Source organism: Rhipicephalus sanguineus, chromosome 10 (assembly GCF_013339695.2).
Source record: "Rhipicephalus sanguineus isolate Rsan-2018 chromosome 10, BIME_Rsan_1.4, whole genome shotgun sequence".
NCBI lineage: Eukaryota > Metazoa > Arthropoda > Arachnida > Ixodida > Ixodidae > Rhipicephalus > Rhipicephalus sanguineus.
In genome coordinates this window covers 17,525,590-17,538,031 of record NC_051185.1, presented here as the reverse complement: position 1 = coordinate 17,538,031, position 12,442 = coordinate 17,525,590, and the positions used below count along the sequence as shown (strand labels likewise).

The window sequence follows — 12,442 nt, the reverse complement described above, 5'->3', positions numbered from 1 at the left end:
TTCCGTTTAACGGGAGTTCCATTTACTGAGGGATGAACAGGGATGACTGATTCAGGTATGAAACCAATCAAATTAGAGGCGGTTGTTCCATTTAAGCAGCGGTTCTGCTTCAGAGATTTCTGTTTACTGAGAGTCTACAGTATATCAAGCAGTCATTTCATGGTGTTCCGAAAGGTGCACCGAAATAAAATTTAAGTGCGACCTCTGCAACTCCACTACCAACATAGTGTTCTAAGTGTTACCTGAAAAGTATGAAGCACAGGATAACCTGTGCCTTTTGTGTATTGAACTGCGTGTGTTGATCTTGGAGCTGTCCTCGAGTCATTCGCCGTAACCTTTACATTCTTATTCCGCAGCCGAAGAACCTGCGCAAGCTCATCCAGGCGCAGTTCAAGAAGTGCTCGCAGCTCAGCGAGACCCAGTGCATGATGCGATTCCTCGAGGTGGTGCGTCAGGTGCTGCCCTATGACCGGGAGAGCTTCTCCTGTGCCCTGGGGGTGAGCTTCCTTTCAATTTGAAGAGCTCATATTTAATTTAGCGATCACGCCAGCAGTGAGACTGTATTGAATGCACCCAGCTGCATCCGTTCAAACAGTGCACACATGCACCGTGTAACACTGGGATAGTGAGGAATTAGGACTGAGAATTGGGTTACTTGGATGTGGTTCGGGGTAAATGCTATAATGCAGCACAAACAGAGGCACAAAAAGAAAGAAACAACTCAAGTGCTTTGTTTTTTCTTTTGTCCCTGTGTTTTTGTTGTGTCATACCATTTACCAAAAATTGGGGTTTCTTTATTGGTCAAGTAACTTAAAATAACTAATCATAATGCTGAATTTGGATTATGCATTATCTGATGGCCACGCTATCAAACGGCAAAGCATAGCCACAGCTGGTCTAAAGGCGCACTCACGTCCAGATCGGCTGTGGCACTGCACAAATCGTTACAACACAATATGCAGGTATGGAGTCTAACTGGCGGGGCCTATACGTCCACTTGCAGAATGAAAATTCATGCATTGTCTCGGCACGCTAGCTTGCGTGCGGTAAGTTTTTAAGGGTGCTATATCAACGATATCGACATCTACGTTCACAGCGTAATGGTTACAGTACTGCAGCTTCCGTGCTAAAGGTTGTGGGTTCAGTTCCTGCGCATTCATTAGATTTTAAACTTTTTTTTTGTTTTTTATGTTAGAGGATGCATCTATTGTAGACAGACAACTTGCACATGCTTTTCCCACTCTTTTCACTTATGATAAGGCCTTTAATGCTTCAGCCATTAACAACCGCTGTCCATAATGCCTTTAGTCCGGAGGGCTATTACAAAAATGAATGAAGAAAACAAAGTCATCAATGCAATGGGTTGACTGCTTACATGGTGCATTCAGGTGGTTGGAGTTTTTCATTACATTGGATGAGTGACATAGACAAATGAGGTAAATCCTTTACGTGACATGTATGTATATTTCGTCGCTTCCTTAAAATCTTTCACACATCAAATTTGCTTTTCGTGTTATGTAGTAGAAAATTTTAGAATTAAGTTGTTTTTTTTTCATGTCATACTGAAGTAAACGTCCTCTTTATTTTACCTTGCTTTTGTTGGCCCAAAAATTCACTGTGCACATTTAGGGGTGTGTATTTACGTGGACAGCTTTTACTGTGTTCTTTCTATCCCATGCAGACCGGTTGGAGCGTGCCCGTGGAGTTGGTTGTGAACCAGGAACTTGGCATCGGCTACCTTACAGACCGAAATGGACAGGTTTGTGTTTTGTGCAAAAATGTTTTCCTGCACACTGACTTGCATTCTTGGGGCATGGAGCTTAGTTGTTCTTAGTCGCATGTACATATGTCGTATGCATTTCATTTTCGTCAGTCTGTTGTTTGGCTAGTTGGCTCTGGTTCATAGTGAACAAATCACGGCGCGAAACGACGAGGACGAGAAGCACAATGCACTCTTTTTGCACTCTTATTTATTCATTTTTTTTCATGACTGCAAAAATTTCGCTTGTTGAAACTGCACTGGAACATTTTCGTTTGTTGGTTGTTTGCCTTGTACAGCAATTTAGCAACTTGCGTTTGCATTTTTTGTGTTTGTGTGTGAATGTACAAGTGTGTATCAAGTCTCTTAAATGTGTTTGTTTATTTCAATACAGCTGACCCAAGTTGCAGGCCTTGGGCAGAAATTGGTTACAGTAAAAAAAAAATGACAATAATGAGGAGGCATGAGATATGAAACAAGGCTTGTTTGATAAATAAGTTCAGGCAAAATACAGTGTCCTCTTTACAATGGACAGTGAAAGACGCAGAGCACATGAATCCTGTACTCTGTGTGTGTTGCTTGTCACTCTGTTTTGTTGCTTGTTTGTGTTGCCTGTGTGTGTTGCTTGTACGTGTTGCATTTCTGGCCGTACGCATCCGCATTTGTATATGTTTTCGTTTGTGTAAGAGTGTTTGCTTGCATGTGTGTTTGGGCCCTTTTGTTACGTGCGTGTATGTTGTGTAACCGATCATATGAGATGTGTTACTATTTTTCTAGTCTTTGTCCTCTTTGCTTACCTTTTTCCTTCCCACCTTTTTGCAGCTGAATCATATAGCAAACTTCCAGCAGGTCCAGAGCTATTCAGACCATAGTCAGCGACGCCAGCCCAAAGCCGGTGCTACAGCTGAAGATTGCAGGGGCCTCAGAGGTAAGTGCTTGGAATAGGTGGCGTGACAACTCCAGATAAGCATCACTTGACTACACGTACATCATATTTGCTTATGCACTTTGTAACTGCTAAAGTTTTTCTCTCTGTAATCTCAATTTTATGCCATTAGATTTGCCTACATGTTTGCACTGTGTTTCCAGAATGTATTAGTTTATGAGATTGAGCTCACCTGTGTGGTGGATGCTATGCAATCAATCAATCAATCAATCAATCAATCAATCAATCAATCAATCAATCAATCAATCAATCAATCAATCAATCAATCAATCAAAAACTATTTCGTAGACCAAACAATATACACAGATGTCTTGACATTACTTGCTTGTAAACACAGCAAAATGTACACAGGTCAGCTGCTAGGAACAGCATAAGTTCTACATATAAAATAGCATGAAATTAATCACAAGTTATTGTTGTTTTTTTCCTCAGTCGGGTAGAAGCAGACAACTATATTCAGTTGATCAAACAAAATCAACTTCCATTGCAGGTGTTAAGCATCTCCTGTCCTTCGCTGGCGGTTGCGGAGAGCATCGCCGACTTGGTGGATGGCTACTGCCGGCTAATCCAAGGGACACAGGCTTCCTTCTGGAGCCGTAAAGGTACATTTTGCCGCGAGGAAATGTTGAGGTCATGTGGCCGCTTGAGAGCGTGGTAGTATGGCAGATTTCAATGCATCACAAATCAGCCACACTACACTCTGGAGCATATAGATGCTAGTCAGTGTTGAATCGTAGGGCACGCCGTTTCCTACCAGAAAATTTGTGGTTGACGTGGGTTGAACTTTTGTGCATTCAAAGATATAGGTATCGTGTCAATAACACCGGCACGTAGAGGGGAGTCACAGGAAAATTCTATGCACAGGTTGTCATTTAGAAACATGCCTTCGATGTCACCACAGTATGTGCATTTTTGAAGGTCCTTTTGAGCGTGCTTAGCTCTCTGTTAAGTGTTAAACTTTTGATGGTTATCGGAATACACCAGCTTAGATTGCAGAATTCAAGTACGGCCATGCAGCAACACATTTGGTGGCAATGAAATTCAGTTCTCTTTAGCATAACGAATTAAATGCACATCACCTTTACCATTCCATTTATGCTTAATGAGTGTTAAACCCGCCCACGGGACTAGGCTATGAATGTTTATCGACATTCTTGACATATTCTTGACAGCCTTGCTGAATGCCTGTATGCTTCTGCATTGACACGAAACTTTACGCGCGTCGACTTTAACTAATTATGTTGATTGTTCAGTGTTAAGGTACTTGTTTTCCGTCTGTCTTCCTGTCTGTGTGATGCATTGCGTAACTTTCACGTGACCTCAGTGCTCGCTTCGCTAATCTGCCACATGCTTCAGTGTTTTGTGCGCTTCGTGCTGCTGTGATGTGTCATGCAGATTTCTAACCTTGACCCAGTTCGTAACTTTTGCACGTTGGTTGGTGGTGGCATGAAAGGTTGAAACGAGTCATAACAGTACGAGTCAGACCCATAGCCAGGAGGGGGGGGCCCTAGGGGCCCGTGCCCCCCGCCAAAATTTTGGTGAAGTAGGTGTTTTTACCAAAAATAAATAATGAAAATAGGTGTTTTTCTGAAACAGTCAAGGTTTTCAGCAAGTGGGTCCCCCCTGAAAAAAATTCCTGGCTACAGGCCTGGTACGAGTATTTGTACGTTCAGAACCTCGTAAAGTGTTGCACGTGCTACTTGTTGAGCATAAAGATTCTAGTATGGTAAAAAAAATTTCATTGGTTGTAGGTGGCCATCTCGAGGTTACATTAGGTTGGGTTAGGTTAACATAGCTTTGGTCAGGTTCACTCGGAGAGCTTGATCTTCAGAACACGTGCAGGTTAATTTTGAGTTTCAGGTTTCGTATGAATTTTGCTATTGTGAGCAACGGTGCTCTAACGTCTTAAAATGCAGGGCTACTTGCTGTCTGAGTTCCAAATGAAGGGTATTGAAATACGCATAAACTAATTGTAAGGCAGTTCTCTTCATGGCAGGCAAAGTACTAGGTCTCCCAGGTTACGACGTACATTTAAACCTGCTTTTCTGTTTTAACAGCTCATAAGTGAGAGTGCGTACCAGGGCATCGTCCTGCTGTTGTAGCACATCATCCAACGTATCGTTGTTCACTGTGTCGCACAACGTTGACGACAATTGTTGCGATGTGTGATTCAGTTCTTGCACAATTGATTGTGGAACAGGGCAACAAGGGACAAATCTCTGGCGTTTTGTCTTTTTTTTTTTGCGCTGTTGCTCAATGAACCATTATCAACTGGCCCAGCTAACCAAGCTTCTTGCATGATGTCGACCTTGCAAGCATAGATTCACAGCTCTCTCTTAAAGGGGCCCTGCAAGACTTTTTCAGTATGGTCAGAAAGCGTTGCCAATCGGTAGTTGAGGCTCCCGAGAGCACGCGGCCTGGAATTTACCATTAATTCTCGGTCAGCTAGAAATCATTCCCTCTTCTTTCTACAAATGATGTCATATACCCAAATGACTGCACGATATACCCACGTTCACGGCCATTGGCTGATTAAGCATCATGAGCTGTATAGTTACCGAGGCTGCTACAAGAGGCCGCCATGTGCCTGAGCGTGCGCTCGTGATCACACTGAAAGCAAGCAGCGCGTTCAAAGAAAAAAGAAAGAAAAAGTGCTCAAGGTCATGACGTGCGCGTGACATAACTTCTTTTCCTCGTGCTATCCCTCCCTGCTTAGCTTCCAGCACGCTCGTCGGGACGAGAGAAGAGAGAAAGCAGTTACAGCATGCGACAAATCTGTAACGCTGCTCGTACTCGACGGATTCTAAAAATTTTTGCGGCAGTCGATTCGTGAAGCAATAAACTCCTTTAGTGAAGCCATTCGGTGGTTACTCGGAAAAGTGTTGCAGGGCCCCTTTAACGAGCTCTGAAAACCAGCGGGGATGAAGAGTGCAAGTGTTGTCCCGTTTGCTAGCTGTGTTTGTTTGCCCGCCTGTGTGACGTGCCTCTTTTTAACGCTTGCCGCCTCACATTGCTTTCTTCTCGGCTGCTTGTCTCTGTCCTCGTAGAAGCCACTGTGGAAACTGACGAAGGTACGCTTATTTATATCTTCCTACTATTGCCCGTGAGTAGCTTATAGTGTAAGCTTTATGGTGTTGTGTGGGTAATAGAGGCTCGCAGATAGTACAAAGTTTTGTTGACCGAGTGACGTGAGAAGCAAATCAAATCAAACTTTGAACACATTGTTAATAATGAACAGCTGTTTGTCCTCTACCCTTAAATGCCCTCTAGGCTCTTACAGGTCAATAAGAGAATTGAAATAAAGCTGTTATCGTCATTAACGTAAAATGGTGCTCACATCCCGGTACTTTTGCAATGTTAGCAAGTTTCTGTTAATATTACACTGCACATTGGGAAGTTAATAAATGTGTAAATGCAGCATGAAGAACAAATACGCAGCTTATTCGCAAACTTGGGACTCATTGGTGTGTGCAAACGATAATGCTTTTGCCAGAAAGGTCTGGCACTTCCCTAGTGATGTAGCTTGTTCAATTATGAAACTTTCTGTGCATCCACAAAAGCCTTGACGATAAAACTTATCACGCTTTTTCTTCAATTTGATGTTTTCATCATCCCACACCGGGCAATATGAGATGTTCGGGAACTATCAGAAAGACATTTGTGTTTACAAGTATAGCAACTCAATTCGATTCAGGGACCAAACCAAATAATAAAATATTCTATTTGTTATTCAACATATTTTTCAACATTAGCATACTCCAGTTGGTAGCCGCACTTAAGTTACGTCACACGTAATCACATTTTATAGGAAGGCATGTTCTGGGTAACAGCGTATGTTTTGAATAACACTTACTGCCTTGATGATAGCCTTGAATACCTTTGTTTTAGACAGTTTCTTAATATTTTGTTTGTACATAGAAGACTTGCATGCATGTCCACATGAGGTCACTACTTGTATACCCCATACTAATACTTCAAACCATAATGTTACAAGGTGTGTTTTGTCAAAATGTTGTCTCTAAATCTATTGTCTAGCTGTTCTGCATCATGAAGAGAAAGAAAAAATTATTTACAATTTCTGTTCATGCATGTTACAGAATTTTGTTACAGATTTATAGGTTGTAATTATGTATTAGCAAAATTGTTTTCTTTGGACAGCAGTTTTCTTTGCATTCCCTCCCCGACTTCAATGTTACCTTAAATTAAGTAATTCAGATGTAGTTTACTGTATCTACAAACAATGTTTGTTGTTCACTTGATACTCATACATCGTTATCATACCATGTCAGCTAAAATTTCAATTTGGAAAGCCTTCAACTTTTGGTACCACTTCTGTACATGCAGCTCGCAGCTTTTATTCAAAGCATTTTAAATTGTAGCGATAAGAACAGAAATGCTTCGTAATAGGCCTCCAAATCATGGTGTTCGTTTAATTGGAAGTAACTCAGGTGTGGTGGTATTAGCAATGTTTGACACTGTGTCTTGCTTTTGTTTTCAGACGCACATCCCCCCAAATACAGGTATGAACGATATTTTTTTTCCACATATAATTGTAGCTGCAAATGTAGCGGCTCGGCGAAGGAGAGAGTCCACTGATGTCGTGGCTTTTTCCTCATGTAGGGCGGGCGTCAAACACAAGAATCATTCCAACCCCTCTGGTCCTAAGAAGCAGGGTGCTTCGGGTAAGAGTGTTACTAGACTGCGGTTGTTTTGTTTTTCGTCTTGCAATAGCAACGGTGCCTTGTTCTCGGTGGTCTCGTGACCAGCAAAAACACTTACACCCTAAAAATCTCACTTGCTCCGCAGAGGACTATGCTGAGATCGTTGATGAAGAAGGAGACTACTCAACGCCTGCAAGTGAGCTCACACTTCTCCGTTTCTACAGCATATCAAAAGAAAACAGCGTTTATGTTGTTGTCTTAATCTCTTTTCTCGTGTCCATGTTTGCATGCTTACCTTGTGTTATGACAAATACGTACCAACCAGCCGAACTTTTACCATTGCCTTATTTGCACTCTTAATAATCAGAGCCTTTGTATGGACTAGCTGTTTCATTGCTGTAATGAACATATTGTGCACAACTTTTTCAATGATTGTTGAAGCTCTTCAGGGTTTAAACAATCTTCGTAACGCTCTGTCATCGTGACAAGTAGTACTACAATTGTTATCGCAGCTCAACTCGATAACATTGCCGGGTGACAATATAATTGTATGAGAAGTGGGTGTTCTCTGAGTGACAGTGCATTGTGTGATGAATCTGTTCACATTTCTTTTTGTTTTGCAGCCAAAGACTACGAACTTTGTCGTTCCCACATCACACTAGGCGAGATCATCGGTGAAGGCCAGTTCGGAGATGTTCACAAAGGGACGTACACTTCGAAGGTACGCTTTCATAAACTGTGTGACGTCAATTCTTTAAATCATCTATTTTTACGAAAAAATGAGGGAAATGCTTCTACCTTGTATTTTTTCTTTTCATTTCATTTGCTTGTGTTTTGTTTAGAGAACAGTTGCAACCAAAATCATTACACACTAATGGGGCAGATGGTTGCAGTACAAGATATCAGTTCTCATTGTTTGGCTTCTTGCTGCAACTTGAAAATGTTAGCCCGTCGTTCGGAAAGAACTACGGCTGTATTGCTAGCCTGTGGTTTTGTTGTCTGTTTAAAGTGTTTTCTGTCTGATGATGTTTATTTGTCTCGAATTATGTCTGTTGTACCATAATCTTGAAACAGGTTCTTCATTTGTTTCTTGTTTGCCCGTTATTACACTAATATTTGAATCAGGTTCCATTGCTGCTTTTTGTATCATTGCTGTAGTACAGTAGAACCCGAATATATCGGATCACAAAAAACTTCTGTATATAGGTAATTCGATATGTAAAATATTTTATTTATCAAAAGTATATTCAAACAGATTTTACAACTGTTTGATATACACAATAATTCATTACATGTGGGCTCAGTATATGTGGGTTCGACTATTAAAACGCCCCACTTTCTTGGATACAAGGATCTGCAGTATGTTATAAACAAAGTGAAAATTGAAAATAAGTTGAGCCATGCCAAAAATGTCATTATGTTATTAAATGTTAAATGTTATTATGGAGAAGGCTTACTCAGTTTTTTCTAGCCCGTGTTTAGAACAGTCTTGCAAGCTTGTGTGTAATCAGAGGGGTTTCTGTTATGACTGCGGGATTTTGGTAATTGCACAATTGCATTACTTGAAAGTTGACGCATGGTGGCTGCCATGTTGTAAACCTCCGTGGCTTGATGCGCAGGCTGACAACCAGGTGATACCGGTGGCCATCAAGACCTGCAAGGTGGAGACGGAGGATTCCATGGGCGAAAAGTTTCTCGAAGAAGCCTGTGAGTTTTGGCTCTGCTGCCCTGCATTTCCGTCCATGTAGTAACATGAGTGGGTGCACATGTTGAAGAAGTTAGTTCACTGTAGAATGAAGCTTTGGTTGGGAATAATTGGTTATTGCTAATGAACCCTTGCAGTTAGCTCTGGGACCTTTGATCGATCGATCGATCAATCAATCAATCAATCAATCAATCAATCAATCAATCAATCAATCAATCAATCAATCAATCAATCAATCGATCAATCAATCCTCATCTTTTGCATGATTGAAGGGGCAGTGTTATTGTGCGATTACTTTCAGTAATTGCTTCAGTTTCACTAGGCTTCCCATGACTAGCACAAGAAGTGTTGGTACTTAGGGCAGAAACATTTGTTTTATACTTCCAAATGTGCTGTTGTAGCATGTTGCCAGGATCTGTCATCTAGAGGTCGATGTGTCCAACAATAGTCGCGCATGGCTAAAGTAATATCCAAAAATCATTACCGAAAATTTTCTTTTCCATGCTTGGAGAGGTGCTGTGACACTTTGCAAGCATAATAAAAAAGACCTGCGGCTAGCTTAGCAACTGAAAAACACCGTCGTAAACATGCCATCTAAATATGTACACGAGCAGACGGGAGCCCACAATGGAGCCTTTTCTTAATTGTAAAGCTAGCTTTTCTGCGAGGCAGTTTTTCAAGCTAATGGCAGTACTGCTATGTTGATTTTTGCTGTCAGCGCATGACAGCGCAATTTGCTTGCCTTGTGTCATTGCCATAGTACAATACGGAGACTGCAGCTGTTACTGTTGTGATGAAACTATGTGCAAGGAAGAGACAAGCCCAAAACTTGCATTAGTTTTTTTTTTTCTTGTCCCCTTTTAATCATAACTGGTGCCATCAGTCATGCTTTTTAAAGCATGGAGCGTTGTTTTTCATGAACAGCATGTGCTGAAAAAACATGATGTGTGATTGTCTTGCAGATATCATGCAGCAGTTTGATCACCCCCACATCATCAGGCTCATCGGCATATGCTCGGGCTCACCCATCTGGATCGTCATGGAGCTGGCAAAACACGGAGAGGTAGGGTGCGGGCAGTAAATTTTTATTTTGTCCACCAACCTCTGAACGGAATGCTAAATAGAAAAATAATTTAACTTGTATGAGTTAACCACCCTTCCGTGATACCGAAGGTGCGAATATTTTGCCACAAAAAGACTGACATCCGTGGCGATGTCATCACCTGCAGTGCAGGTAGTGACATTGCCACGGATATCACCGACACCAACACCAACACCGAAAATGCAGGTGGCTATGTCGTCATTGAAGTTCCTGCACCAGTACACCTTGATGTCATAGATGTTGATGGCATCTGCATTGCGATACACTATTGCTTATCAGTAAAAATGAATGTGGCCAAAATGTAAATAAGTGACTTCGAAATCCGGGACATCGTAATGACATTCAGGTGCTGAGGTTCCGGGGTAAACTTCAACATGAAACTTTGACTTTCGTTTTATCTTGCAGTAATGAAACTATGACTGCAAAATTAATAACAATAGTGTTCTCAAAGAATACAATGAATAATTGATGAATGTGAACTGATGTAGTGTTCAAGCTTGTGTGGCTGGGATGGTGGTGTCATTTGGTGGCACATAACTCAACCAGACAAACATTATTGCAATTATAAAACATCTAGTATTTAACGGCTGGTGTAAAACTTGGGCAGTGGGGTAGTCGTGAATATTGTGTCCTTTAATTCTCTTCAGTAAAACACTATTTTCTTCGTGTGCATGCAACATTTCATGGTAAGAGTACTGTGCATGGACCAATCTTTTCAGGAAAATTTTAAATCAAAGCTTTGTTAGCATTTGTATGATGTGTTTTATCGTATCCACTCCATTGTTCGTTGACACAAGCATCGATGGTAAATAGTTGTTACATAGGTACATATGCATGTTTGCTTGTTGCATAATTTTCTCATATCATTTCTCTGTGTTACTTGACAATCAATTGTGTGAGTGACATTGACAAAATGCTGCTGGTATTTTGAATATCGTCATTATCATTTAATATTTAAAGGTCTCTGCCTGGGTTGTTATATAAGAGGAGGAAGGCATGCTTAGAAAATACTTTATAGAGTTGGCAAGTTATATGGAGAACCAGGTGTGAGAATAATCAAACCTAAATAAAACTTCGAAACTTCAGCTGGGGATGGTTTGTGGGAATTCCAGATGCGGGCCTATCTGCAGAACAACAAACATCGTTTAGACTTGGCCACTCTAATTCAGTATGCCTACCAGCTGAGCACAGCGCTGTCTTATCTGGAAAGCAAGAAATATGTCCACAGGTGAGCGGCTGACTTCTTGATCCTCTTATGAGCAAACTTAATCGTAATTGTTTAGCAATCTAGAAAGTAATGACATTATATGAAAGCTGCATGTCAGTGGAGTTGGCTGTCCGAGGCAGCAGTGTTTTTAAGGGTTAGTTTATATGTACGTTACAGAAAAATCTTGGGTATTTCGAAATTTGAGCGCATGTGCTGACAGTAGGAGCCGGGATCACAACTTTTACTCAACACATTGCAGTGTCTGCCAGTTCTGTCAAATTCTTCTGTGATGTTTGTAAACTTGGGGTGCAAGGAAAAAGTTTTGCTGCGAAAAAGGTTTATACTAGTCAGTCTCTGGAGCTTTTCTTGCGATGTCTTGTGATAGCAAGTGATAGCAAAATAATGGTACCTGTTTTGAGCGAGTTTACACAGATGAGTTTCAGAAAAAGGCAAAATTGGCAACACTAACATATAACTGAGAAAGTTACTGCGATATGAAAACAGCATTGCTTGTCAGTATTTGCAGTGCGACATCTTCTTCAACTTAATCAGCTGTTCAATCAATCAATCAATCAATTGTTCATTCGACCATTCAGAATTTGATTAAGGTTGGTTAAACTTCCATAAATTGTGGAACCTGCATGTTCAGTGTGTGCATGTCTGACACCATGGTGCAGGGACATAGCAGCGCGCAACGTGCTGGTGTCGTCGCACGACTGTGTCAAGCTGGGTGACTTTGGCCTGTCCCGCTGGGTGGAGGATCATTCCTACTACAAGGCTTCTCGCGGGAAGCTGCCGATCAAGTGGATGGCACCGGAGTCCATCAACTTCAGGCGCTTCACGGCTGCCAGCGACGTCTGGATGTTTGGTGAGAACCACACCCCCTTGTGACCCGATTTGTTGTTTCAGTATGTCATTCTTATGCATGTTTTAGTAGGAATTGTCCTCAGAATCTGATGATGTTGTTGCTCCTAAGCTGGTGGCTGCAGCTGGTTCTTTGAGAAGACTCTAGAGCTTTTACCCAGTGCGGTAGATCAGCGGATATGTCTTTTAAGAGTGGAA

At 41.5% G+C, this 12,442-nt stretch overlaps 1 protein-coding gene across 1 annotated transcript in view; it reads left to right on the top strand.

Annotated features, from left to right (window-relative positions):
• The window catches only part of LOC119407146 (focal adhesion kinase 1-like), an 89,569-nt gene that overhangs the window by 55,355 nt on the left and 21,772 nt on the right, over window positions 1-12,442 (top strand). Inside the window, 14 exon segments of the mRNA XM_037674009.2 lie at window positions 357-497; window positions 1,682-1,759; window positions 2,582-2,614; window positions 2,616-2,687; window positions 3,196-3,307; window positions 5,753-5,776; window positions 7,204-7,225; window positions 7,326-7,387; window positions 7,512-7,562; window positions 7,990-8,087; window positions 8,986-9,073; window positions 10,034-10,134; window positions 11,286-11,401; window positions 12,058-12,248. Coding sequence (XP_037529937.2) covers window positions 357-497; window positions 1,682-1,759; window positions 2,582-2,614; window positions 2,616-2,687; window positions 3,196-3,307; window positions 5,753-5,776; window positions 7,204-7,225; window positions 7,326-7,387; window positions 7,512-7,562; window positions 7,990-8,087; window positions 8,986-9,073; window positions 10,034-10,134; window positions 11,286-11,401; window positions 12,058-12,248 — 1,189 coding nt within the window.